Source organism: Capra hircus, chromosome 13, assembly GCF_001704415.2.
Source record: "Capra hircus breed San Clemente chromosome 13, ASM170441v1, whole genome shotgun sequence".
Taxonomy (NCBI): domain Eukaryota; kingdom Metazoa; phylum Chordata; class Mammalia; order Artiodactyla; family Bovidae; genus Capra; species Capra hircus.
In genome coordinates, this window is record NC_030820.1 from 3,748,027 (window position 1) to 3,773,507 (window position 25,481).

The 25,481-nt window shown below is 54.7% G+C and overlaps 1 protein-coding gene across 1 annotated transcript in view; it reads right to left on the minus strand.

The window, feature by feature from the left end:
• The window catches only part of JAG1 (jagged 1), a 35,418-nt gene extending 12,064 nt beyond the window's left edge, over positions 1-23,354 (minus strand). The window contains exons 1-9 of the mRNA XM_018056924.1: positions 22,785-23,354; positions 22,052-22,357; positions 13,486-13,537; positions 8,118-8,372; positions 6,446-6,506; positions 2,618-2,748; positions 2,318-2,437; positions 1,288-1,401; positions 155-268 (exon numbers count right to left, since the gene is read on the minus strand). Of these exons, the coding sequence (XP_017912413.1) occupies positions 155-268; positions 1,288-1,401; positions 2,318-2,437; positions 2,618-2,748; positions 6,446-6,506; positions 8,118-8,372; positions 13,486-13,537; positions 22,052-22,357; positions 22,785-22,865 (1,234 nt within the window). The 5' untranslated portion in view covers positions 22,866-23,354. The remainder of the gene's footprint in view (positions 1-154; positions 269-1,287; positions 1,402-2,317; positions 2,438-2,617; positions 2,749-6,445; positions 6,507-8,117; positions 8,373-13,485; positions 13,538-22,051; positions 22,358-22,784) is intronic.

Below are 25,481 nucleotides of genomic sequence, written 5' to 3' on the forward strand. Positions count from 1 at the left end.
CATACGAGTGATTTCTCCCAGGCTTGCTGGCGCGACCCTTGATAATAAATGACTTCTCGGGAGGGACGGCGCGTGAACTGGCACCGCCGGTCACATGCATCTTCCCTAACAGCTTGGAGGACTCACGCTAACCCTGGTGCAGGAGTTCTCTTACCTAGCTGGCACGTTTTGCCAGTCCACTGGGGCGGGCACACGCACTTAAATCCGTTAACCAAGTCCTGGCAGGTGCCCCCGTGGGAACAGTTATTTGGAGAACAGTCATCAATGTCTGTTCGACAGAGAGAGGAGAGGGTTGGCAACTTAATCTCAGTCCACTTGACAATCAGGTAGTTTACCACCCCTCACATGAGGGACCTTCACTTAAGAGCCAGGCACCTGAAGTGACAGCCACGATGACGGTAAGGCCCGATTTTAGCTTTAAATCCCCCACTGGCCCAGTTCATCTAATCCCCGACCTAAGCAGGCGGAGAGCCAGCTGGATTCCTGGGCGTCAGCCCTTGGTAATTTGGGACAGCATCTCTGCCCACCTTTATTTCTAAAGAAAAGTTTCATGGCAGCTCAGAGGTAGCTAAGGAGTGGTAAGGATAAATAACTTTCTTCACTGGTAAAAAAAGATCACATTCTTATCTGCTCACAAAGTTCTCCCAAAATAACATGCCTGGGGTACCCAACCTCCCACTTCTGCACTGGACTCCAGGGCCTTTGGAGGGGTGTGTCCTTAACTGTGTCGCCTTCTGCTCTCAGGAGTAGATGACAGAGGACTTCAGGCCTGGCGACACCCCAAGAATCCAGGGGCTTGTTAAGGACTACAGACTCCCCACCTCCAAGGCAAACGGTAGGACCCACACATCTGTAGCTCGGTAGCCCTGGTCCCTCTTGGAAACTGTTTGTCCCCATGATGAACTTCAGTAGTGACAACCTCCCCCACAGGTGGCGTCTGCAGGGCTTTGAGGAGAAGCACTGCCCCCAGGATTCAACCCAGAGGAGGCGGGGCTCCAGGGGCACCTGCAAAGGGAGCAGCTTTCCCGGGGAGCCTCTCGCCGTCAGAGCTGCACATGCTGACTTAAGGGGCTGCCTCAGACAGGTGAGCCTGGGGACTTCCCCGGGCAGGGCCGGAAGCTCAGCTCAGACCTTGGAGCACATCTGCCCCCTCCCACGGAGACAGACCCGGCACTGAGATGACGTGGAGCCTCGATAGTCTGCACATCTTGACACCGTGATCCGCGGCCCGCACCACACACCCACCCCCCACACTGAGAAAGGACATGGGTCAAAGCCCGGACTTACTCGTGGAGCACGTGGGGCCAGTCCAGCCCGGAGAACACTCACACTCGAACCCCAGGGAGGTCTCCTTGCAGCTTCCTCTGTTGTGGCAGGGATCAGAGAGGCAGGCGTGCTCCGCTGCGGACACCAGAGGGCCATCAGCATGGGACGCCCACCAAGAGGCTACCGGACACGAGCCCCCCACCCACCCCACCCAAAGCCCACCCCCAGGCCACCAGCTTGAGCTTGTTCAAGAATTGATGCATATACACTAACATGTGTAAACAGATAGCCAACAGGAATTTGCTGAATGACTCAGAGAGATCAGGCTGGGGCTCTGTAATAACCTAGAGGGGTGGAAATGGGTGGGAGGGAGATTCAAGAGGCAGAGGACATATGCACACCTGTGTTAATACATGTGAAAGAAAAGTGAAAGTAAAGTCGCTCAGCCGTGTCCGACTCTGCGAACCCACGGACTGCAGCCCACCAGGCTCCTCCATCCATGGGATTTTCTAGGCAAGAATACTGGAGTGGGTTGCCATTTCCTTCTCCAGGGGATCTTCCCGACCCAGGGATCGAACCCAGGTCTCCCGCATTGCGGGCAGACGCTTTACTGTCTGAGCCACCAGGGAATCCCACGTACAGCATATTAATTCATGTTGATGTATGATCAACAAATCAAACCAATGTTGTAAACCAATCATCAATTTAAAATAAATAAATACTTAAAAAAATAGAAATGAAAGCAAGCGTGGGACCCAACCTCGCTGTGTCTGGGGAAAAAGGAAGTCATCTTTCTCGCTAAGCTCTGGTCACCTTTCTCCCAGCTTCCAACTGGGAGATGGGTCACTGCCCTGCACACGCCGCCCCAATGCAATCAGCCACACCCAAAACACTTGAGCAACTGGAGGGAGGTTTCAGAGAGCCACGGAGCTGCTGGGAGCACAGGTCTTAACACCGGAGGAGAGTTTCACCTTTTCCAAGTCTCTAAGTGTATTTGAGTTGAGCAGACAGAAAGTAGAGAAGGGGCTCTCTTTGTGCCTAGACCACTTACCGATTTCACAGTTGGGCCCGGAGTACCCTTCGGGGCAGGAACACTGGTATTTGTCAGGCCCTGTGTTGCTACAAGTTCCCCCATTGAGACACGGCTGGTGGGTCCCGCAGTAGTTGAGATCTGCCAAAAAGACCCCAAAGAAGTCTCTCAAAGATCAGAGAGACTGCCCATCTTCTGCGTTCCAAGACCCATTCCTCTTTACAAACTAAAACCAAGAGAAATAAACCCAAACTCACAGCGTTAAAGGCAAGTTCAAGCAGATTCGGAATAAGCGGAAACCCAGCCCCTGCGTGGACGCACCTTTGTCGCAGAGCTGGCCGCCCCAGTTGGTCTCGCAGAGGCACTGCCAGGGCTCGTTACACGTGCCATGGACGCAGCCGGGGTGCGGGATGCACTTGTCGCAGTACAGGCCCTGCCAGCCATACTGGCACCTGGGGACACACAGCACGCCAGCCCTTACCCTCCAGAGCTGGCGGGGAGAGCCGAGCCGGGAAACACAAGCGCTCGAAGCCCAGGCTCGCTAGTTCTGGTGACCGCCTGGTGGACGCTCAAGGTCCGTCCAGGGGTTCCCTCTAAACCAACATTTTCATAGTGGAACCAAGGGCCCCTCCCAGGCCCAGGTGACTCCCGACAAAAGGCGGGCTGTCTAGGGAGAGGCCCATGCAGGGCCTTCCTGCACAAAGCCCCTCTCTCTTCTCGGTTCCCACAGGAGCCCAGGGTGGGGAATCTATCAAGCCCTGGGGGCGGACGAGAGGGCTCGCCCTCCAGTGACAGCAGCCACGCACCGCAGCTCCACTGGAGTCCGTCCCAGAGCAAGTCATGACCCCAGCACACAACAAGGCATCAAGATATCAAGGGTGGCAGGAAACTGCCTCCCAAGAAGGCGTCCTGAGACGGGACAAGGAGGGAGGGGGCACCCTTCCTCGCAGAGATGGGGTTGGATCTCTGGACACATGTCTGTAGGGACAGCGAGGAAAGCGGATGGTGCTCAGAGCCAGCTCTGTGGGTGACCTATGACCCATCATCGTGGCTGCTTATGCTCTTTATTCTATAGCAGTTATTTCTCACTTTGCAAAAACCAAGTCAACTCAGTTTATCCAGTACTGGGGAATGGAGGTGCATTTCCTTTGTAAATAAGCGCATCACTAATCGGACTCTTTGGAGGCCAGAGAGTGCCTTTGATCCTCAAACAAAACCAGAAGCACACACCTTCACCTGGGGCAGGGCTCAGCTACTCTCCCCTCAGGTTTCAAGCCCTCTGCAACTGTGTCTTCTCAGAAATCCAGCTTCAGCAAACAGGTTGGAGCAGAGGGGAGGGGGCCCCCCTGGCAGAGTGAAGGGGGGGTGAGCAAGGGAGAGCGACAGGCAAGCATTTCCACGGTGGGCCCACGAAAGCCGTGTCAGAACCATCTCCCCCTTCCCACTCAGCTGAACCTGGGGAAACAAGCACCCCAAGATGCAAAGGCTTTCTGCTTCCAGAGAGCTGAAGGCAAGCTAAAAACCTTCGTCATGGGAAAATTATAGGGATCCAGCTAATAGCTAATCACCCATGGCTGCGAGTCAACTTAGCCCCTGAGAATTCTGACTAACCACTTCCTAACTTCTAAGAGCAAGCCATCCACGCCCCAGTACAGAGAACCACCAGGATGTGTGGTTTAAAAATCAGACACAGGATTCCGGTTGATCTGAAATGAAACTTCAGTCTAAATGACAAATGACTATTTAATGGAGTGAAATAAGAACAAAGTCAATGCTTTGGTACCAATTTCTTTAAAAGTGGACCCTCAAGTTGGTGGGAGCTCAGGGTGACGCTTTTGATACTCTTAGCCTAGAAGGTAGATATTAAGAGGGAGTTGATTTGGAAATAGCATTCTTGTCACTGTCTTTCCCCAATTCCCTCCCAAATGAGGGTTTGCTACACCTCTTCAATTTGCTTAACAAAATGCAAGAAGAGACAGCTGAGGACCTGCCCTCAGCTCTTAATTAATGAGAGACTGGATCCCCAAGCATAAAAAAGGAACCACAAGAGGCCACGGATGACTTCAAAAGAAAACAAATAAAAATACTGACCCTAAAACAGGCATCCACAAAGTTATCCCAGTTTAATAATATATGATTAAGGTTCTCATGAGAAATTGAAGCGACTTTCCTCACAGGATGATTCACAATTAAGTTTGATATTATTGGCAGGCTCGCAATGAAGCAAGACCGTGCGTCCAGGAAAAGGAACCCAGGTCGCCTGGGGAGCAAGAGAGGCAGGCAGGTTCTCTCATGTGGAGGAAACAGAGCAAAAACACACCCTTCTCGGCCACCATCCAGAGGGCCACTTACAGGTCGCGGGCCATCCAGCTACGTGAGCAGCCGGGCCGATCAGAACTTCCTCGGGCCTCGAGAAGGTTCTGTTTTCATTTTTCTTTCAAGGGAAAGGGAAGGAGCTGGGTGGGAGGCTATGCAAATACCGTGTGGGAAAGTCACACCTTCAGTCAGAAAGGGCCTGCGTGTCCAGGCAGGAGTGGGAGGGAGACTTTGAGAGAGGAAGGGCTCAGCTCTGGAGACAAAGCCTGTTGTTCTGGCTGGGAGGACCTCCCCCCGGCAGCGGCGTGTTTATTCTGATGACGGGAGCAGAAATCAGCCCCTGGCTGATAGTCATCTGAGTCCAACGCAGGCCTGGCGGGTGCCCGAGAGCTCGGCTGCTCTGAACCCGTGAGCACCCTTCAGGAGCAGGGCCTGCTCCCCCTGACGGCGCCAGCTGCCCCCACTGGCAGGGTCCGCCCCAAACCCCCTCGGCCTCCTGGAGCATAACCGCCTCTCTGGAGTGCAAGGACAGAGACATCTCAGAGCAGCCTCTTCCATTTGACCTCAGTGGCCCTGAGCTCTACACTTCAGCCTCAAGCCTCAGAGCTCAGTGCTCCCAGTGGCGAGCAGAGGCAGCAGGGAGCACCCTGAGGTTCAGGCAACCACGGAGGTCCTCTAGACTTTCTGAGCAGCAAAACCATGTGGCTGAGGTGGGCCGGTCAAAATGCAGATCTCTGGGCCCAGCCGAGGAAGTGGGATCATCTGGGTGCAGCGTGGTACCCCGGAACCTGCATTTCCACACACCCCCGGTTAATTAGAGGAATGACACTGAGCACAGAGGTTTGTCCCTCCAGCAACAGCGGCATCACTGGAGGCTTGTGCAACTGCTGAGACTCATGGCCACCTCCCCGCCTCCCCTACCCGACCCCCACCACCGCCTCAGAATGGAGACCTCACAAGAGCCCTAGGGAGTGCAGTTTGAGAGGCACTGCTCTAGACTATGGGTTCGTGAGCTGCCCTTGGCTTAAACTGGAGTGGCTCTGGGGGCGAAAACAACAGGTCTGGAGGACCCATGCAATGTCACGTTAAATCTGCTAAGCCTTCAGGTTTGGGAGGGGAGTAAAGCGGGTGCTCCTGTCAAAATGCCACAGACACCCACAGCACTTCCTGAGACAAGTCTTTCCCAGATGGGCCGATGCACATTTCAAGAAGTTCCAAAAGCTGTAAGCGGGAAGCGGCGGGGGGAGGACTAGGTTTGGCTCCTTGCATTGTCCCGGGCCATAAAAGAACAGACTTCAAAGGTCGGCAGCAAAAGTCTACATTCATCAGGCTCAACTGACAAGATTCCAGCCCAGCCATTAACCTCTCAGCACCGGCCGGCTCCCGCCTGCGAAGGGGCCAGGAGCTCGTGCTAATCCCATTCTAAAGAATGCTCCACTTTCCCTACTGATGGGAAAAGTGGGGGAGGGCCGGGAGACCGAACACCGCGGCGGTGGGGGAGGAGAGAGCCCCCAGCACCAACCCAGTCCCGGACAGTCCATTAGCACTTGAAGGAGAAGATTATAACAACGTGTTATCAATTTACAGAACCGTTAATACATGAAGTCACTCGCTATGCCCAGAAGTTTTTTTTTTTTTCCCAAGAGAGAAGCATGTACATTCCAGTGGACAGCTGGTATAATTTAATAAGCTTCGGATGTGCTTATTTGAATTTTTTTTTTGGTCAAGTTTTCTTGTCCTCCAATGAAAGATAGGCATATTCACAGTAGAGTCAGTCCTCTTTTTGCATTAAAGGGATAATTATTAGGGGGAAAAAAAAGTCAAGTTGTTTACCTGCAATCGCCTGGGAGTTTGCAAGACCCATGCTTGGGGCTACAGCCCTGTCGGCAAATAGCTGTAAAAAAGATAAAAAAGGAAAACAAAGAAGGATGCGTCAGCACTGCCAGTCTCTCACACAGCCACAGTCACGGGAATGGCCTCGACCGACAAAATCCACTGTTTTAAGAGATCGCATTTCAAGCACACTATAAGGAGAGGAAGATGGGAGGTGCCCCCAAGAACGGATCCAGCTTTAAACTTCAAGGCCACGCGAGCAGATCCTCAAACGCGACGCTATTTGCGGACAAAAAGCAGGCAAGTGGGTAGGAGAAGGGGTGCCTCTGAAGGATACCTGCCCTGCTCCCACCCTCACCAAAACAAACAGAAAGCCTAATCCTCCCCCGGTCATCTTCCTTCCTCCATCCTCCAGCCTTCCTAGAACCCTCCGACCAAACACCTGGGTCTCAGAAACCCCACGGGATTCACAAAGCCAACCAGGCCGACCTTGCTTGGCAGGCAAATCCACCAGCCGGATCTAGTGGTACTTTTTCTTTTTTTTTTGCAAAGTATTCCTACAAAGCAATTCTGCTTCCTTTACAGACAAAAATTTTTGAACAGACATTAAAAAACGGTGGGCAGATCGTTTTAAGTAACTGTTACTGATTTCTAGGACACCAACTATTTAAAATATGTTTATCAGTCCTTTCATTTGGATCCCAGAAAGGCTACCTTTTCAAATTCCTGTCTCTAATGATTTAAGAAAGCATTTTTGCCCGAGAGACCAGCAAATTCTTCTTTGCCCTGCCCTTCAGCCACAGTTCAAAAATTCATTTTTTAAATTGAGTTTATCTTAAAGGAATTTACCAAATTATATGAACCAAGCAAAGTGCGTTAATGTTCGTAGGAGCCTATTATATGGATAACTAGAATTACCCACCAATTTGCTCTGAATGAGAACCTTTGTAAAGGTGAAGCCCACAGACAATTCTGTGCACATCTGTGAACTGGTACTAACTCCCTGAATTCTAGCAGTCGGGGCTGACAGTCGATGGGACGTCTGGAGGTGTATCCCACTGTGGGTACATTCACTTCACCGCTCACTCTCTCCCCCAAGGCCATGCCCCCAGAGATGCCCAGTGAAGGCTGCCGGGAGGCCACCTTGAGCCCAGGGTGTCGTTTCTCACAGGCTCTCAGACACTGGCTGGGTAACCCCGTCTCAACCAGCATCTGTGTGAGGTCAAGGGCCTTAAGCACAGACCCTGAGAAGCGGGGTCGGGCAGAGAGAAGGCGCTGAGGGCAGCAAGCAGAGGAGAAGAGGCTGAGCCGGAACTGGAATGAGCCGGAGCCTGGCCTTGGTCCAGTCCCAAGAGCAGCTCTGGAGTGCGGACTGCAGCCCTGAATCAAGGCCACGGGGGTGTGGCCCGCACACACCCATGCCAGCCATTCCCAGGCTGAGCCGGAGGGTCTGGGCGTCAGGTGGCATCCGTTTAGCCCAGGACAGTGCTCCAGAGATGGAGCCGCTGTGTGGGGTTAGCGGGCAAGGCTCACTGCGGGAGGGGGTACCGACAGCAGCTTTGTGTTTGGGGCCTAGAAAACAGCCCCCATCTCCCAGCCCGAGACGCCAGCTGGCTGGAGGCGGGTGAGACCGTGGCCCTCACGGTGACGGCCGTCGAGCACACTCACACACCTCGGTTGCACTCTGGGCCCATCCAGCCTTCCATGCATGTTTTGTTCCCATTCTGGTCGCAGGCATAGTGTCCAAAGAAGTCGTCTCTGGGTCGGCAGAACTTATTGCAGCCGAAGCCGTAGTAATAGTCATCGCAGGTTACTCGGATCTGATACTCAAAGTGGGCAACCCCTGCGTTCTGCTTCAGCGTCTGCCACTGCCGGCCAGGGTTGATCATGCCCGAGTAGGAAGCCTTTTCAATGAGGCTGTCAGGTTCTAGAGGGGGAGAAAAAAGGATTAATCCCAGTGACCTTCACATCGGAGATTGCCCCAACCATTCTGATGATTTTTCATAACACGCACCTGGTAAAAAATTCAAACCATACAACAGGGCAGAAAATGAGCCATTCACCTCCCTCTCCAGAGGCAACCACCATAGCTTTACCTTCTTACTTCCAGTATTTCAATAAAGTGAAATTATTTACCTCGCTTCTGACATGTGCATCGAGGTTGTTTTTGGCCTTTTGTTAATAAGTAAGGCCACAAGGAACAGCCTTGAACATATATGCCTGCATGTAGTTCTAAAAGAAAGAAATATCCCAGAAACGGAAGTACTAGGTCAAAGACACACACATAAACAACCCACTTCCACCCAGAAAACTCCAACCACCAGAAACGAAGCCCTGTCCTGCTCTCCCACCAGCAGAGGAAACTTTCCCGACAGCAGTGCCAACACTGTGTGTTACTGGACCTTCTCACTTAACGGGTATTTAAGTGATGGCGAGGACCCTTTGGATAAAACCATGTGTATCTGTTCCCCTGAACTGGAGGCCTGTTTCCCTCCTTCACCAAATCTTCTATTGCGGTTGGTAATACTGGTTTGCAAAAGCTCTTTATATGTAATAGAAAGAGGCCCCTCTCTTATGGAAGGCTACTCTCCAAGAAATTTCCTTATCCCAGGTCAAGGTTAACCACCTTTCTTTTCTGGTTTTAGAGTTGTGTATTTTGCTTTAGAAAAGCTGTGTCTACTCCCAAACTCTCCACTGGAAACCGAAGAGTAATTCTGGGTGTTTTTTTAAGTTGAAAACTTTGTTGCCTCTTAAGCTGGTGTTTAAACAGCAATACCATGAACTTGATGTATTTGAACTTTCACCTTTGCCCAGAGGACAGATGGGAAAATCATTCACCCCAGTTTACAGACAGATGGACTGAGGGTTTTTTCCAACCAAGTCAAGTTCCTTAAAGAGTGCCTAGACTCACCCGGGGCCGAAACAGCCCCAGAAAGAGGCAGTGGTCCCTGCCCTGAGGTCACTCATCATCTAGTTGGGTAAGAGACAAATACAAAAACAGCTCCAAACTCAGGTGTCCAGAGCTCAGGGCAGGGCTGCAAGAAGGAAGCCAGGCCCCAAGTCAGCACCCAGCCTGGTCCTGTGTTTATTTTCTTAAACCTGCTAGCACCAACCCTGGACACCTTGTCAAATCCAAGGCCGCCTTGGAGCGACCGTTAGAGCCTGCATGCAGTATCTTTGTGATTCTTACCCACCCACACCCCTGTTTTTCTAGGCCCATGGCCTGTGCTCATTTGCAAGGCTGGGCAAACGCCACAGGTGACCAGGACACGGGCCTCCTGGGTGGCCTCGGCCACCCTCCACCTCAAACAGCGCCTAGTCCGCACCCTCTGGGCGCTTACCTTTGGGCAGGACAAGCCTTGGACAAGCCCGCATACCTGCAGACCTACACCCCAGCACGCATGAAGCACTTGCAGAGAACGCTTTCCTAACCTGAGTTTTGCAAATAAACATGGGCCAAAGAATGACAAAAATGTCCCTCTATTAACTGTGTGTTTACTCTGCTGGTTCAATTAAAAAGTGGAGTGAGCTATTACCATGTGACGATGAGATCTTAATAAAGGAATTACTTAAACACACTGGCCCTGGCTCCAAGGCCTCCCCTCCACTCAGGCAGGTAACAACAAACAGTTCAGACGGGAGTCCAGGGTAATCCGAAAGGCACAGGCTGCCGTGGCATCAGTCAGTGCTCTGGTATGCTTTCTGTTTCCGGGAGATGTTGTGGGGCATCACGTCGGAATCCTCAATGGGGCGGACAGGGCTGTACAGCTGCCCTCACACCTGCATGACAGATTCTCCCTAAGGGCTGAGAGGGAGCCTAGTGTGTCTGTGACACACTCCCTGGATCCGGCTTAGAGAGAGCGTGTCTGCTGACTGCTTCTTCTAAGCTCCTGCCACCTGAATCACTCTTCCTATCAGCTCGGGGCACTACCGGTGTTTCTGGGAGAGTTCAGTCAGCAGTCCAGTATTAAGACCGGAAGGGGGACTTCCCTGGCAGTCCAGTGGCTAAGAATCCGCATTCTAATGAAGGGACGCGGGTTCGATTTCTGGTCTGGGAACTAAGATCCCACAGGCCTTGCAGCACAGCCAAAGATAACAATGATAATAAATAGTAATAAAGAGAGTAGAAGGGGATATTAGCAGGCCTTCCTGCAATCGTGAACTGCGTGAAGATGGAAGGCAAAGCACCCGCAACAGTTCTGCAGGCCAAGGAGGAGGGCATGAGAGGCAAGTGTGAGCAGAACCCTGGAACCACGCCAACCACAAATCTAGACGGTAACCTTGGCCAAGAAGGCTAAGTAAGATATAAGGAAAACCTGGTCTAAGGATGCCAACTCGTGTTTACATACCTATTGATCAGAGTGATAAAAAGAAATCATTTGCTCTGGGAAACAGTAAAATCTACATCCTTAGACAGCACAGTCCTGAGAGGTAACAGCAATGACCTTGAGGGCAGATGACAGCAAGGCCAGCCTCAGACAATACTTTCTAGCGTAGCCCAGGCTCTGCTCCTCAGGGTTCACTGCAGAGCTGCTGTGAGAAGGAATTCTCAGTGCCAAAGCTCAGGGCCCTGCCTCTAAATCTGAAGCCTTGTTTGGTCCTTAAAGAGCAGCCAACTCCACTTGGGTTACTACACATCTTCAGGTTCTGCCCTCGTGGACGACAGTCCCCTTGGGAGGCATAGAGCGTGAAGGGAGTAAAAAGTGACATACTCTAGGGAGAGGAACAGCATGTGCAAAGGCCTTGAGGCAGGAGAGAATGTGATGCATTTGAGAACAGAAAGGTGACTGGTGGGGTATGATCATACGGCCGTGACAGATGACAGCGTGGCATGTGAGATGGAGCAGGCAGGGAGACAAAGCCGGGCTGCGTGAGCGGCTTTGGTGCCACATGATACTTGTCCCAAGGACAACAGGAAGCTGCCAAGTGGCTCTTAGAAAGGTGACACTCAAACGTTACACTTTGAAAAGATGAAGATGGCAGGAGCATGCAGAGAGCACCAGAAGCGGACCAGGGCAGACAGAGGTCCATTAATTCAGCCGTTACTGTAGGAGTTCAGGCAGGAGCAGACGGTGGAGCAGACCAGGACTCCAGCGGGATGCCAGTGAGGTGCTGGACACAAGACTTTCAGGACTCGGAGGTGGATTAGACGCCGACGCGGAGAGAGGGCGGTACATAGCAGTGCTGCCCAGACTCCTGGATTATGGTCCTGGGCGTTCAAACGCTGCTGCCAGTCACCCATTGAGGGCCCTAGGCAAGCTCCGCTTTGGGAAAGGAAGATGACACATTGGGTTCTGAACATGCTATAATTCAGGACACCTTGGAAGCACTGCCAAAGGGAGGCTGAAACAGCAAGTGGGTAAGCCACTCCCAGCAAACTCCAGCCCCTCCTCGTCGGGTTCACAACGTGAGCCTCAGTGCCCTGCAGGGTACACCCCGTGACTTGGAGGCAACCCTTCACTGCAGGAGTAAAGTTCTGAAAGCCCTTTATCCCCACCCCAACGTTTCGGTGCACTTCCATGGTTTCACCTCCCAGCAAGGGACGAGAGGCTCCAGAACCCCCAAATGGAGCAGACAACCCCAGGCAGCTCTGGGCGGGCCCCCGCTTCCGGGGAAGAGCCCCCTGGCCTGTGGGTTGATGAGAGGCCTCAGAAGGGCCCTGCAGATGCTCGGGGCTCTCTGCAGACCCTGGCAGGTATCCTGATCCGGCTCTCACTAGGAGCCAGTGGGAACCTCAAGGATGCTTGCTCCACCAACCTGTGTCAACATGGACACCAGAAGAGCTGAGGAGCCTATTCCCACCCCACCCCCATCACCCCAATGCTTAGTGACCACTGCAACCAGGTCCCTGTGACATAATGCTCACCCAGCCCCCAACACATGGCAGGGGAGGGGGCAGAACCAACAGGAACCCACAACCCTGACTGGCACCAGCTGCAACCCAGGCTGGGCACAGACTCCCTGCCCACCCCCCCAACAGCGGGACAGGGCATCGCTCGGGACGACAGATCTCGACTCAGATGCCAAAGGGAGGGGGTGACCCAAACAGCCTGCAGCCCCTGGTAATGGGCTCAGCAGCAACCAGGTGGGCCCAGGCGGCCCAGTGAGACAGGGCAGGCCCGACGGTGCCCTTTCTGGTGTTCACCGATCCCAGAGTCAGGAAGAAAGAGTAAGGCGAGAAGAGAGGGAAATGCTACCAGCAGCAACACTCCAAGGGTCGGGGTCAGAGGATGAGCCCCGCAGGGGGAGAGGCCAGGGACAGCGGGCTGACGGGCCCCTCCTTTTGAGCAGGCAGACTCGGACTTCAGCGTGAACCAAGATTCCCCATGACAACCACCCCGGACCTGCTGGCAAAGGGGAACTGGCAGAATCAGCCAGGGAGGGGAGGCGTAGTGCGAAGGTGCAATTCCAGAGCAGAGGCCCTGTGCTAGCCAGCCGGCTGCCATGCCCACTGCCGTCCTCCAGAGCTCCCCCAGCCCCTGCGCCCACCTGCCCGCCCACCCCCAGAGGGCCCCGTGCTGAGAACAGGGTCAGCTTTCAGAAGACGAGGCCAGCGTGGTGGCCACGAGGCACTGGAACCAGCTTCAACGAAAGGACTGTCATGCCCAGTGTGGGAAACAGACCGCTCAGGGCTCACCTGCCCACCGAGTGAAATTCAAGGTCGGTCTTTCGAGCCCAGAGCCACCTCTCTGGGGCTTTATCTTTCTGATGAGAGATTAAACACTCACTTAAAATTTAAATGGACTTTTTAAAAGTCACGACTTTGATCCTTTCACAGTCTACAAGGTTTTAGAGTTGTAAAACCATTAAGATCTCTATCCTAAAGATAATCTAAGGCCTGTATTCAGGGCCTGAGTTAACTAGAAATCTGTTCTGGCTACTTAATATTCCAAGGGAACATTCTAGGGGAAGGGATGGAAAAAGGTTCCATGGAGAGGTTCAGGGTGGGGGGGTGGGTGGGTACAGAAGAGCTCTGACAGGCCCAGGGACCTGCTGTGTGCTTCCAGACTCACAGCTTGAGCCCATGGTTTGATACTTACGGACAGTGTCATTGCTGGAATCCCACGCCTCCACAAGCAAAGTGTAGGACCTCTGAAACACAGATAAAGAACAGCTCAGTATTCAGAAACCGGGGTCAGCTCACAAAGGTCAGCTTTTCTCGGCCTGCTTGCACGCTCTGCCAAACAAAACCGTGCGCCAAGACAGGACCTGTCTTTGCCGTGAAGCGAGGTCCTGGGTGTTCAGACCCAGACCAGCTCCCCATGCACCCCCAGCGCCCACCCCAAGTTGACAGAAGACACAGCTCCCTGTCGTCCACAGGCAGGTAGCCCCAAGTTCCAAGCGGGAAATGCCACCTCCCAATTTGTGCATACTCGGCGGGTGGTTTCCCCAAACTTCCCAGCCCGAGCCTGACGCCTGAGCAAGCTGCACAAAGACCTGACTCTCAGCTAAGCCGCCCAGGTATCCGGGCTGGGGAGTGGGGGTGCCCATCCACTAAGGAGGGCTGCGGGCTGCTGTTTCTCTCCGGGCCTTGCTGGGGAGGCCCCTGGGGGGCCCCCTTTCCTTTCCAGAACCCCTTTGAAAGCCCTGTCTGTGTGAGACCATCTCAGCTCCCACAAGTATCAGGTGACTCTAGGAAGCAGGAGGGGTGGGTAGGTGCAAAGAGACTCTGAAGACAAAGGCAGTAACCTAACTTAGGGGTGCACACTGCTGGGGGCGGGCGTGCTGGCAGATGATGGGAAAGAAAGTATAAAAGGAAGAAAGAGCTGTACTCTATGGTTATATTTATTGATAAACTTATCTGTCAATAAGATCTCACATTCCAGGAATAATCAGAGTCCACTAACCAAACAAATTCCCTGGACACTGGCGGGATGCCAGCCATTCTACTGAAGGCACCTTTTATCTTTCAGCTTATCTCAGAATTCCACCTCTCCCCCCAAAATCCAAGCCATTAGCAAATTTCCGCTTTTACTCAAATCTTCATTTGTAACTTAGGATGAGGTCAGTCTCACAAAACACCAGGCTTTCAAGAAAGCATCTGCTGTCTTCGTGATGGGAAATATGTCCAGGAGTGGGTGGGATGGGCAGGAAGGGCACGTGAACGTTTCTATGCCCACCCCCTGCCTTTCACTATCCAACACCAGTATGCTGGGAAGAGCAGCGTATATCGATCAAACAGTACTGTGCCACAAGAAGGTAACTACAAGGTGAAGGCAAAAACTGAAGGGGGGAGGAAGAAATTTTTTTTTAAAAAGGAGCTTCATTCATAACTCAAGGCAAGCTTACTGCTCACACAGCGACCCAGCAGGTCTTTGAATATAAAAATATCTTGTGATAGACCCTGCCTTGGAATTCAGCCGAAATATATTTCATACTCAAAGCAGAGTAGGATTCCATTTCGTTCACTGATAACTGTGGGAAAATGCTCTGAGAAGCAAGCAGAACCAGGCAAGTCGGGGCATATACCCAGCCCTCTCCTGCGACCGGCCAGAGGTCCAAATTCACTGCTGTCATTGTTGATATTTCATTAGCAAAAGTTACACCTTATTTACTGCCTCTACGTTTCCTACGATTCCCTAGAAATTACAGGACCCCTCCCTGAGAACAGCAAGAAGTAAAGTTTCTCTACGGACTGAGATGCGAGCCCCGTCCAAACAAGGCCACATGTGGGGCTGATGCTGGATAGCGAAGCCCTTCACTTCCCAGTCACAACGAGACCCACCCTCCACTTGCACATACCGCTGCAATTTATCCTCTGATTAAACGCACCAACCCGCGGCGTTCTGACAGACTTGCACCAGCACTAAACACGTGATGCCCACGAGCCCCACGCAAGGAAGGGCCTCTGGGATCAGCCGGCGTGACAGCAGCGACTGCTTAATGCTCAAGGGAGGGGGTGGCATCGTTCTCACACTAGGTCCTAGGAGGCCAGGCTGCCTTCAGACTCATCCTCCCAGAACTAGGAGACCTCAGAAGCTGCTAGCCAACACACCCCGCCTCGAGGGGAAGGAGGGCCCGCATCTGGGCCTTCCCACAAACCGCCTTCTAGGTGACAGAGGTGGGCTGGGGGCTGCAGCATTAGCCATCTTGGACCATCTCACTCCCAGGCTTCAGAGCAGGGACCACAGTTCTAGGACTCACCTCCTGGGGCAGGAGGACTCCTCCCCACCCAACCTTCAAGGCAAACAATCCTTCGGAGGCCCCTATTAAGCACTCTCACCCCCCACTCCGTCCCCACACTATAGATCAGCAATCGAGATCATTTGGCAATGATTATTAGTCACCAGAGAGCTTTAACTTTCCCCAGGCCCACATTTAACCTCTGTGCATCCCAGAAGGTACATCCAGACTCCAGGGTCCAGACCATGCATGCGCACCTTATGCCATCAAGGCCAGGTAACAGGTCCCAAATTGGCATTCTGCTACAATCATTCACACCCAAATGGCCGCTGCCAACCTAACCCCAAGGGAGGCAGAGTCCCAGGGCCCTCCTCACAGCGTGGCATGGGGGGCAGGTGAGATGACTGGCAGGTGTTCCAACTTACTGATAAGTTCATACAAACACCCCTACCCCCAAAGAAACACGAAAGAAAACTACACACACCTGGATTTTTCTTGGTTTCAAGCTACGAGAATAGGATTCTTATATAAAGCTACCTGGCATTCATCTATTTCTCCTTTTTTTCCAGAAGAACAGCCAGGGGGCAAAGCAGGAGGGATGGGCAGGATCAGGCCTTCAGTTTGGGCTCACAGAGTGAGTGGCTCTGCCCCTCCCCAGCTCCAGGGAACCTGGCAACCCGGGAGGTGGGTCTCCATTCTGTGCAGCAGGAAGGCACAATGGTCAGCTTTCAGAAGCCCCTTTGGAGAGGATGTCCTGGGATTCTACTTCGAGGAGGGTCCTGGCCTCAAAGCGCCCCTGTGCCTGCCCCCGCCCCTGGCACCTGGGCTGCGGGAGGCCCGGGTTCCACACCCATCCCGCCTGCGGGGGTTACCTTGGCACTGGGCAGAGTGGCAAGCACTTAGTTGCCACATTAAGAAGGGGGGATGTGAGAAACAAGGGTGATTGTGCTGACAGCTGGGAGCTTCCTTTTCCTGGCAACAGTGGCAGCCAAACCAAGCCCTGAGAAGTGGCTGTTTCCCCTCCTGCCAAGCTGACGGACACAGAAAACCCACCCTGAAAATGGCATGCATGCAACGTCCAGAGGCCCCGGCGGGCGGCAGGGGCGCACCCTGGGAGTGCCCAGTGTGCCCGGGGGCCACTGTATGCAGTCATCGCCCCGGTCAGGCTGGGGCCCCGGGCTCTGCTGACTCGACGGTCGCGTCCTGTGGCTGGCCCTGTATCTGCACTATCTGTGAGGCGGCAGCATTATTCCCTGTAATCCTCGTTTCAGTCAATCCGGCCACACTATTGTCCTGCCTGCGTCTGGGTGGCCGGAGTAGAATATATTCCAGGCACAAACATATTACATAAAGGCTCCAGAAATGCCATGTGTGGGTACACACGTGCTCACCCCGACAACTCACGTGTGTGGCGGGGTTTGGGCAAAGTGAGGCACACAGCAGGGACAGCCACCCCATGGCGGACAGCTGAAACCTCAGTCATAGAAAGCAATTTAGTCTGCAGGGCTTGACATTTCAATAGAGTCTGATCTGGTTACAAAGGGTGATTTTCTCATGAAACCCCACCTCGAAGACTCAGCAAGCGGGGCCCCAAAGCTCGGATCCAGATTGAAGACTCTCAGTGAGACGCCCCCACCCCCTTTCCCATCGTTGCCCCTGCCTGTCTGAAAAGCACCCCACTGATAATTAAATGCACCAGTTACAAAAGGGTGGCGAGGTTAATAGATAGAATACCGAGAAGCCAGCCAAGCACAACCGTCCGGTTCACACAGCGCAGGCCTGAACAAGATGCCTTTCTACTCATTTACCAAAAGTGCAGAGAGACTGGGCTGAGCTGGTAGAGGACCCTGGACATTTGACTATTTACGTACCACTTTTAACCACTGGGACCCACGCTGCGGAACTGCCTCCCTGCACACACACTGCACCAGAGACAAATGTCTTTGGTGCCATAAAATCAAGGGCCACAGGGGAGGGATCAGAGACCAGCATGGGAGTCACACCACAGGCACTTAGCGGCACCCCCACCAAACCACCCCCCAGCAACTCCCCGCCCCCCACCACCAGATAGAAGCAGGACATTTCGGAACCCAGAGGCCTACTCCTCCTCCCCTAGAAAACCCAAGAATCATCACTTTCCATGTGCACTATTAAAAACATCTTCCTAAAGTTGAAAACTAGGTTAGCTGTGTTTGGGTCTAACTTTTTTTTTTTTTTTAATGTATTTAGACTGGAGCAGCTTGGCACCTCACCTCGGCAGAGAGGGTAGAAACATGTCTCTAGAAGTTTACCAAGGGGAATTCTCAGGAATATTTGCCTTTACAGATTACCATGCTAATTGTATGCATGTCCAGAGATTACGTATTCTTACACGGTAACTACTCTTGAACACTTGGCACTAGAACCAGGTTCTGGCCCTCCTACAATGGGCCAGCGGCTGCTCCAAATCTAGCCCAGGCCTCTGTATTCCTGTTTTCAGATCAGGACGTGAAGACTCTTTGTTGCCTTGGCTTCGTTTTTTCATGAATAACATTTTCCCTCCATGCTAAACTTTTCACATGCCTTCCATCCAAAGGTCCGTTACAACCGTTTGCTGTACAGATTTTAGGCAGCGTTCAGATGGCTGGCTTTCTGGGAGGCTGCGTGCTTTGTAAGGGGCCGCTGCCCCTCCTCCTCACCCACCCAACTTCCCTAAGTGCCTGCATGCCAAAAGCTCTACCAGTCTTGAGAAATGTTTGAAGTCCCTGTAGAATGATGGGTGTGGAATTGGTGGGTTGCAAACTCATGTACGTACTGGAGATTTGAATAAGTTGCTAAGAAACAAGACAACAAGGAGAAGAACACACCGAGGCTACACCTGGAAGAGGAAAAAACTATGAGAAACCTAGTACCTTGCACAGGAGTCCACGTGGGGGGCAGCCACTCTGCAGACCCGCAGCACCAAGTGAGCACAGCTCCATTTTCTCCCCAGCCAGGTTTTGCAATGCAGACATATCATTTCATCGCTTTAGTGTGAGGGAGGTGTTTTAGGGCAAAGGGTGTTTTCCCCACACACAGAAAGTCCCTTGCTATGAGCATGTACGCACGTGAGCTGTTTGTGTGCACACACGCTGATCACGTGGGTGGCACATTCTGACTGCAGAAAGGGGCCAGGTCCAATGAGAACCCCATCCCTCCACTGGCTACCCAGGGACCTGGAAAGTGAGAGTCATTCAGTCATGTCTGACTCTATGAGACCCCATGGACGATACAGTCCATGGAATTCTCTAGGCCAGAATACTAGAGTGGGTAGCCTTTCCCTTCGCCAGGGGATCTTCCCGACCCAGGGATCGAACCCAGGTCTCCCGAATTGCAGGCAGATTCTTTACCAGGGAATTTACAGGTGAAGTCCCAGGGACCCGAAAGGACAGCATAAAAGGCAAAGGCATGTCGGTTGCAGTCTGTAACTAACCTTATAGCATCTGAATTACCCAGTGTCAATGGCATTTAAATAAGAGGCTGAGAGGTGAGGTGCCTGAACTACTTCTGACAAAGTTTCTCCGGATTCACTTCACTCTAAGGCCAGCAAAGCATCAGGAGAGTGAACTGGGGTTCCTAAAAAGCTTTTCAGGCTGGATAGTGGCAATTACACTAATGTATTTTTAATGAGCAGGCACTCCTGGGATTTAGTACTAATTTTGGAAAGTGCAACTTACCCATTTCAGTGATTTCTAAATGATTATTCCCCAATCTTTTCCCGTTGAGCCCAATTACCTTTGATAATGTATGGTCTTATCACTGGGTCCCCTGATTGGAGGATCATAAATCAGGCCCAGTGCTTCAAGTCAAGCGCCTTCCAGCAGCACTGCTAGGGTAATTAGAAGCCACGGAAGAAAACCACCACCGGGCTGGGGCAGTGGACCCAAGTGGGACATAATCAGATACTGTCTAGAGGGCAGACCCACACCACAGACCTTCTCACAAGGGCACTGTGGGTTCTATTTCACATCTGACCGAATCATTTCCTCTTCTCCCATTCCAGACCATGAGCAGTTGTTTGATTTGGGTCATAATTCCAAACAAAAGACGTGAATTATACCACCTTCTAAAGTGACCTTCTTCTCTGCACTCTGAACCACCTCTCTACCACTTTCAGCAAACCTGGGAGGACCCATGCAGATGGTAACTATGGCTGCCTAAGGGTTAGAAGCTTTGGGGCCTGGAAGTTCAAGGTGTGTGTTTTAAAAAACCATATCCTCCTTGAATTCTGTACCCAATTCAGCTATCACCTATTCAAGATAGCCCCTTTAAATAGGCACACTCATTAATATTTAATTGGCAAGCTGAAATGAAGCTGTGCAATCTACTTCGATATTTATCCAGCGACCTACGTGCTTTCACTTCAGTGAACACTCATTCTTGCACGTTACAGACGTCAGGGTTTCTCCAGCCACGCTGCAGCAAACATGGCACACCCCAAGTCCACACTCCCGTGGGGAGTCAGGCTTACACGGCACAGCAGCCCTTCTGGGGGTGATGGGGTGGGGACGTGTTTATGAGGGACACAGGCATTTGGCCCAGCTTCAAAAGAACCACACTCGCACTGCAGCCCCAGCTGTCTTCCCCATTCGAGAAAAGCCAAGAGTCTATTTCATGGTTGGTGACCCGTGGGGCCTGGAAACCACAGAAGAGCACCAGCGAATCAATCGGCTCCCTGCCCTCATACACCACTTCCGCTCGTTCCCATCTAGGGCTCACTGCCAAATGTCAAAAGGAGACAGACACACCTTCTGGGTCAGCCTCCCCAGCCAGCCTGGGGAGCAAGCCTCCCCGTGCGCATCCCAGCTGGTTCTCTGACCCTGCTCCCCACGAGGAGCCTCAGCCAGCCCTGCAGCTTTCCCACATCCCTAATAGGATTCCTTTTATGGTCTTGTGAAAAGCGAGGGGCTCCACACGGATCCTGCCGGCGGTGGAGCCACCTGCGGGCCCCTTCCCCCGAACTCCAAACACACGGTCAAGGGCGAGGGCCGTCAGTCCTCACAGTAAACTTGGGTCCAGCCAGATTAAAACGTGGCCAACCTCTTTAGCTTAGAGTTCTCCCTAATAGGGGATTAACAAACAAGATAAACACTCTTTGTAAAACTGAAATCCCGCAACAGGCCCAGTCCTCCGTTCTCACAGAATCCCACAAACCACAGGGGTTTATAAGCCCCTTTTAATGGCACGTTTCTGATAACTGTCTTATCTCAGACAGGCAGAGGGCACTTTGTAGTGCCAGCTCCAGTCAGCGCGGGCCTCGAGAGCCGCCGGGGCTTCCCACACACTCCGAGGCCAGCTCCCTCCCTCCTCCCGCAGTCGGGATCCCAGCCCCAGCCCGCGGTAGGAGGCGGCAGAGCGCGCCCCGTCCGAGCACGTGGCTAAGGGGACCCAGCGGGTTACCGAGAGCCCCCTCTCACCGCCCGCCCGCCCAGGGCAGGGCCGGCGAGCCCCAGTCCTGGCACAGAGTCACGCCTCCCGGGCGGCGGGAGTGGGCCAGAGGGCACACACACGTCCCCCTCCCCTTTCTGCTGCGACCGCGCTCGTCTCCTTCCTCCCATCTCGGGATTCTGCCGGAGCCCCGCAGCAGGGTCTGCCTGCGGGGCCCGGGCCTGGAGCGGCTCTGGAGCCGGGGGTCTGTGTATTTGCTCCCGCAGGGCCTGCCTCAGGCGGGCCGCCAGTTCTAGGCTTCTGCGCGCCCCCCAAATGTTCACGGGGGCCGCGCGCCTGCCGGACGAGGGCGCACCCCCGCCCTTCCCGGGGAAGTTTGCAAACACAGCTGTTCCAGAGCCCGGGAACCGCTGGAAGTGAGGCCACCAGAGCTACGCCGCGCGGGGGCGAGGGCAGGAAGGGAACAGCAGGGGGCGGAGGCTCCCGGGCCCGCGGCGCGGGCGAGAGCTCGGCCAGCCCGCGGCGCCGGCCCCCCCGGGCCCTAACCCGGTCCGGAGCGCGCCCCCGCACGCACCGAAATCTCCCGGGGAGCAGCGGGAAGCGGGCTCCCCACACCCTCCAGGAAGGACACGCCCGCCCTCCGGGCTGCTCACGGGAAACGGGAGGGTGCCAATTGGACGGCGTTCGGAGGCCAGAATTGTGCCCAGCCGCCCTCCACAGCGCATCAGGTTTAATTGGTTGAGCAAAGATCATCCATAATGACCCCTGGCTCGGGCGGTTACTCTGGGGCCTCCAAGTTGCAAGTTTCAACCGGCCCTCCCGGGAGCCTTGCCCGACAATACCCTCTCGAGCCCCACTTTCCACTTTTTTTTTTTTTTAATGCACGGAGCAAAAAGCGTCCGGGCTGGGGCCTGCCAAGATCTAGCACAGAGCCCCGGCTCCCTGACCACCACTATCCCCATCGACGTCCCGGGCCTGCGCCGAGTTTCCAGCCAAGGCCCTTTAAATCCCTCTCCTCTCGCAAGAGAAAGCAGAGCTCGGCCCACGGGTCCGACCCCCGGCCCGGCCGCCACTCACCGGCCAGGCGAAACTGAAAGGCAGCACGATGCGGTTGCGTCCGTTGCCGCGACTGGCTTTGAGGTCGAAAGTGTTGCCCCCGATGACAGGCGTGGACCCCGAGCCGAAGCTGCACGGCCCCCCGGCCGTGACGCGCGACTGGTACTCCTTGAGGCACACTTTGAAGTACGTGTCACACTCGTCGCGGGAGCACTTGCGGTCCCCCGGGTTCCGGGAGCCGCCGCAGCAGTTCCCGTTCTGAAGCTCCCCGTTCACGTTCTCCATAGACAGGATCTCCAGCTCGAACTGCCCGGAGGCCCCGCACACCTGCCGGCGAGGGAGGGAGAGAGGTCAGCGCAGGGGAAAGTTGTTTTCTTCGAGGGTGGAAGCGGCTACTCCCTCCCCGCCCTCCCCGACGAGCCCTTGGCGCCAAGTGAAACTCATTTTGCAAAACTGGGTGCAAGGACTCAACGCGATTCCCGGGCTTAAGAGGCTCGAGTGTGGGAACAATCCGACACGACGGTCCCCTGGGAACAGGAGCAGCGCGAACGCGCGTTCTGCCTAGCCTGGAGGGTACATTTGGGAGCCCGGGGGTCCCCCTGGTCCAGGGGCAGCCTACCGGGCGTAGGGGCCCAGGCGGGAGCCGGAGCCCCGGGCTCCGAAGCCCGCTCCAGACGCTCAACCGCAGGCGTCGTGGAGAGCCGCGAGGGGAAGGAGAGGGCGGGCCGGGGAGAGAGGCCCGGCGGGCTCCTACCTTGGCTCGCAGGGCGCAGAGCAGGGCGAGCAGGAGGCTCAGGGGGCGCCCGGGCCGGCCGCGCGTCCGTGGGGACCGCATCGCTGCGCTGCGCGCCGCGGGCACTCGGGACGCCGCCGCCGCTGCTGCTCGCGCTGGTGCTGCCGCCGGTGCTGCCGTCGCCGCTGCCCCTGCGGCCGCCGCGTCCCGGCTCTAATATACTCCGCCGATTGGAGCATGCACGACTGGAAAACAACACCACTTTTCAAAAGCCCTTTCAAGAGCGGCCCGTTCCAGAAGGCAAAGAGCCCGGCCTCCTTTTATTATTCTGACGGCTTCTTTGAGGCGCTCCCCCTCCTCTTCCACCTCCTGGCTTTCTTTCCTTCTCTCGAGCTCCTCTTCTTTTATTATTATGATTATGCGCAGCCTTTTATTCCCTTTCGGATCAGCTGCTTGAAGAGGAGGGAGGGAGGGGAGGAAGAAAAAAAAAAAAGCCAGGGACCAGCCGCAGGTAGCACAATGACGCGTGCCCGCCCGCCCGGCTCTCGGAGAGGGACTCAGGGAGCCGGTCTGGGAGCCGCGGCCCGGGCTGGCCACCTCTACCCAGCGCGCGGGGCCGGCGCATGCGCCCGTTCATATTCATGAGGGGCGTGCCCACCAGCGCCACGCCCCCGGCGCTGGGGGGAACGGGGAAGGGCCCGGGGGCTCCGCGACGCGCGGGGCGGCGCGGGTGGTTGGGCCGGTGGAGACCCCCCACCTGCGGGCGTTCGGGCCTGGCGGGAGCGGGCGGAGCGCGAGGGGACATGAAGGCTCTGTTGCTCGGGGGCGCGCGGGCCCCGCGCAGACCGCCCCCTCGGGCGCTCTGGGCAGTGAGCCGCGGGCTGCACGTCGGGGTGTAGGCGCCGCGGCGCTGCGGAGCGGTCGGAGCGGGGCGGCTTCCGCCTTCCGAGCCGCCTGCGTCAGCTGCGGCTTCGCCCCAGGCGCCGGGCTCGCTCCCCGAGAGCGAGCGAGCGCGTCGCCCGGAGCGCGCGGCTGGCGGCGGCGGGGCTGGCGCGCGGGCTGCCGGCTGCTCGCCCCGCGGAGGCGACCTGGGCCGGCGCTGCTGGGAACTTGGGAAAACTTTCCCGGAGCCGGGCTGGCCGCAGAGGCGAGGGGAAGCCTCGGCCGCGCCCCGCTGCCGCCCAAATCCGAGTGCGGAGCCCGGGAGGGCCCCCGGCTTCCTTCTCCAACCGCGCCGAGGCGGAGGCGGGGAGGTCGGCGGGGTAGGGGGGCGAGGACCCCGCGCAGGCTCGGCGAGCGGCCGGCGGCGAGGCCGGAGCCCTGGGGCTCGCGCCTAGCCGCCCCGCCGCCCGGGACGCAGTGCCGGGATTGCACCTGTAGGCGGCCTCGGAGCCGCTCTGGGTGGCCCGAGCCCAGCCTGGGAGAGACTGTCTCCCCGCCGTCGCCCAGCAGCACAACTGGGCTTCTCTGGGGTATCAGTGGAAACAGCGATACTCGAGGTCACAACCAAGGTCAAAGGAAACCTGCCCAACGCCTCTACCAGCCCCTTTCTGGGGGGACCTGCTGCTGTGTTGGAGGGGATCTCTTTAGGGAAAAGATCGATTTCCCCTGAAAGGTGCACCAAGTTTTGACCCCTATGTGGGGTACGTTCTACGGGAAAGCGTGACTATTTAGGAGCCAGATCGTGGCTCAGACCCTCAGAAGCTGTTGGCCACGATGGGCTGCAAGGGTCAAGGGAAAATATTTTCCAAGCTCCTGTGTTAAAAGAGAATAAAAGGATAGCTAATTGTGGTTATTTGTGGGTGGGTCGATACGGACAGTATTTTCACTACTTGCTCTCATCAGGCTAGAAAATAAAACAAAGCAGCTAACTGACCTCTTTACACTGGTTCAGAGTCACCAAGAGCGGTTTAGGAATACTGGCATTTTAACAGCCTACGAGAGACAGCTTTTTAATGGTAATATGTCCCATCTTGATGGTCATTGGTGAGAGAACTAGTCCATATTGTGGAAAGGACATTTCCAAGAGCAGAATCATAAGCAGTAGCACCCAGGGTGTTTTGTCTTAATGTACCCCAGTCTCAGCTCCCCCCCCAGTTATCCTAAATACAAGACATCCAGCTTTCATAGGTAATCACATCTAGACTTTTCTCACCAACATTTCCATACAAACCAATCTCTCCCACCTCCTATCTGCCCCCTTCTCACCTCTGCCCCCAAATTTTCCATAACTGAAGTGCTAAGTAATGGTTTAAAAGCAAAAGGTTGGTATTGGGGGAAAAATTCACAAAGGCTAGTAAGGTCTTAAAATGCTCATTCCTTGGTGTTCCCCATGTCTGAACCTGTTTTGTTTCTGTGCCCCTGTGACCTGTTCCGCACACCCCTCAGGAAGGAGTCAAGCCGTTCACTGAAGAGTTTAGATCCAGCCACCCGACTTAACTCAAGAGGACTGCCTGAGATGCCAGATGCCAGGTGGGAATATGATGTTCACGTAAGCTGAGGTCAGCTGCAGGCCACAGGTGAGTTTAGCCCCTTGAATAATAAGAACATCGATTTCTGAGGGATAGACACTGTTTGATTAACCCTACCCAAAATGAGTGATTAAACTGAACTGAAATGTCAAATCACGAATAAACATGAAATTCTCAGGTGAAGAGGATGGTTCCCCTCACCCTTCCTGAGCTTGGGAACCCACTTTTAGAGAAGAGAGCTGTGGGC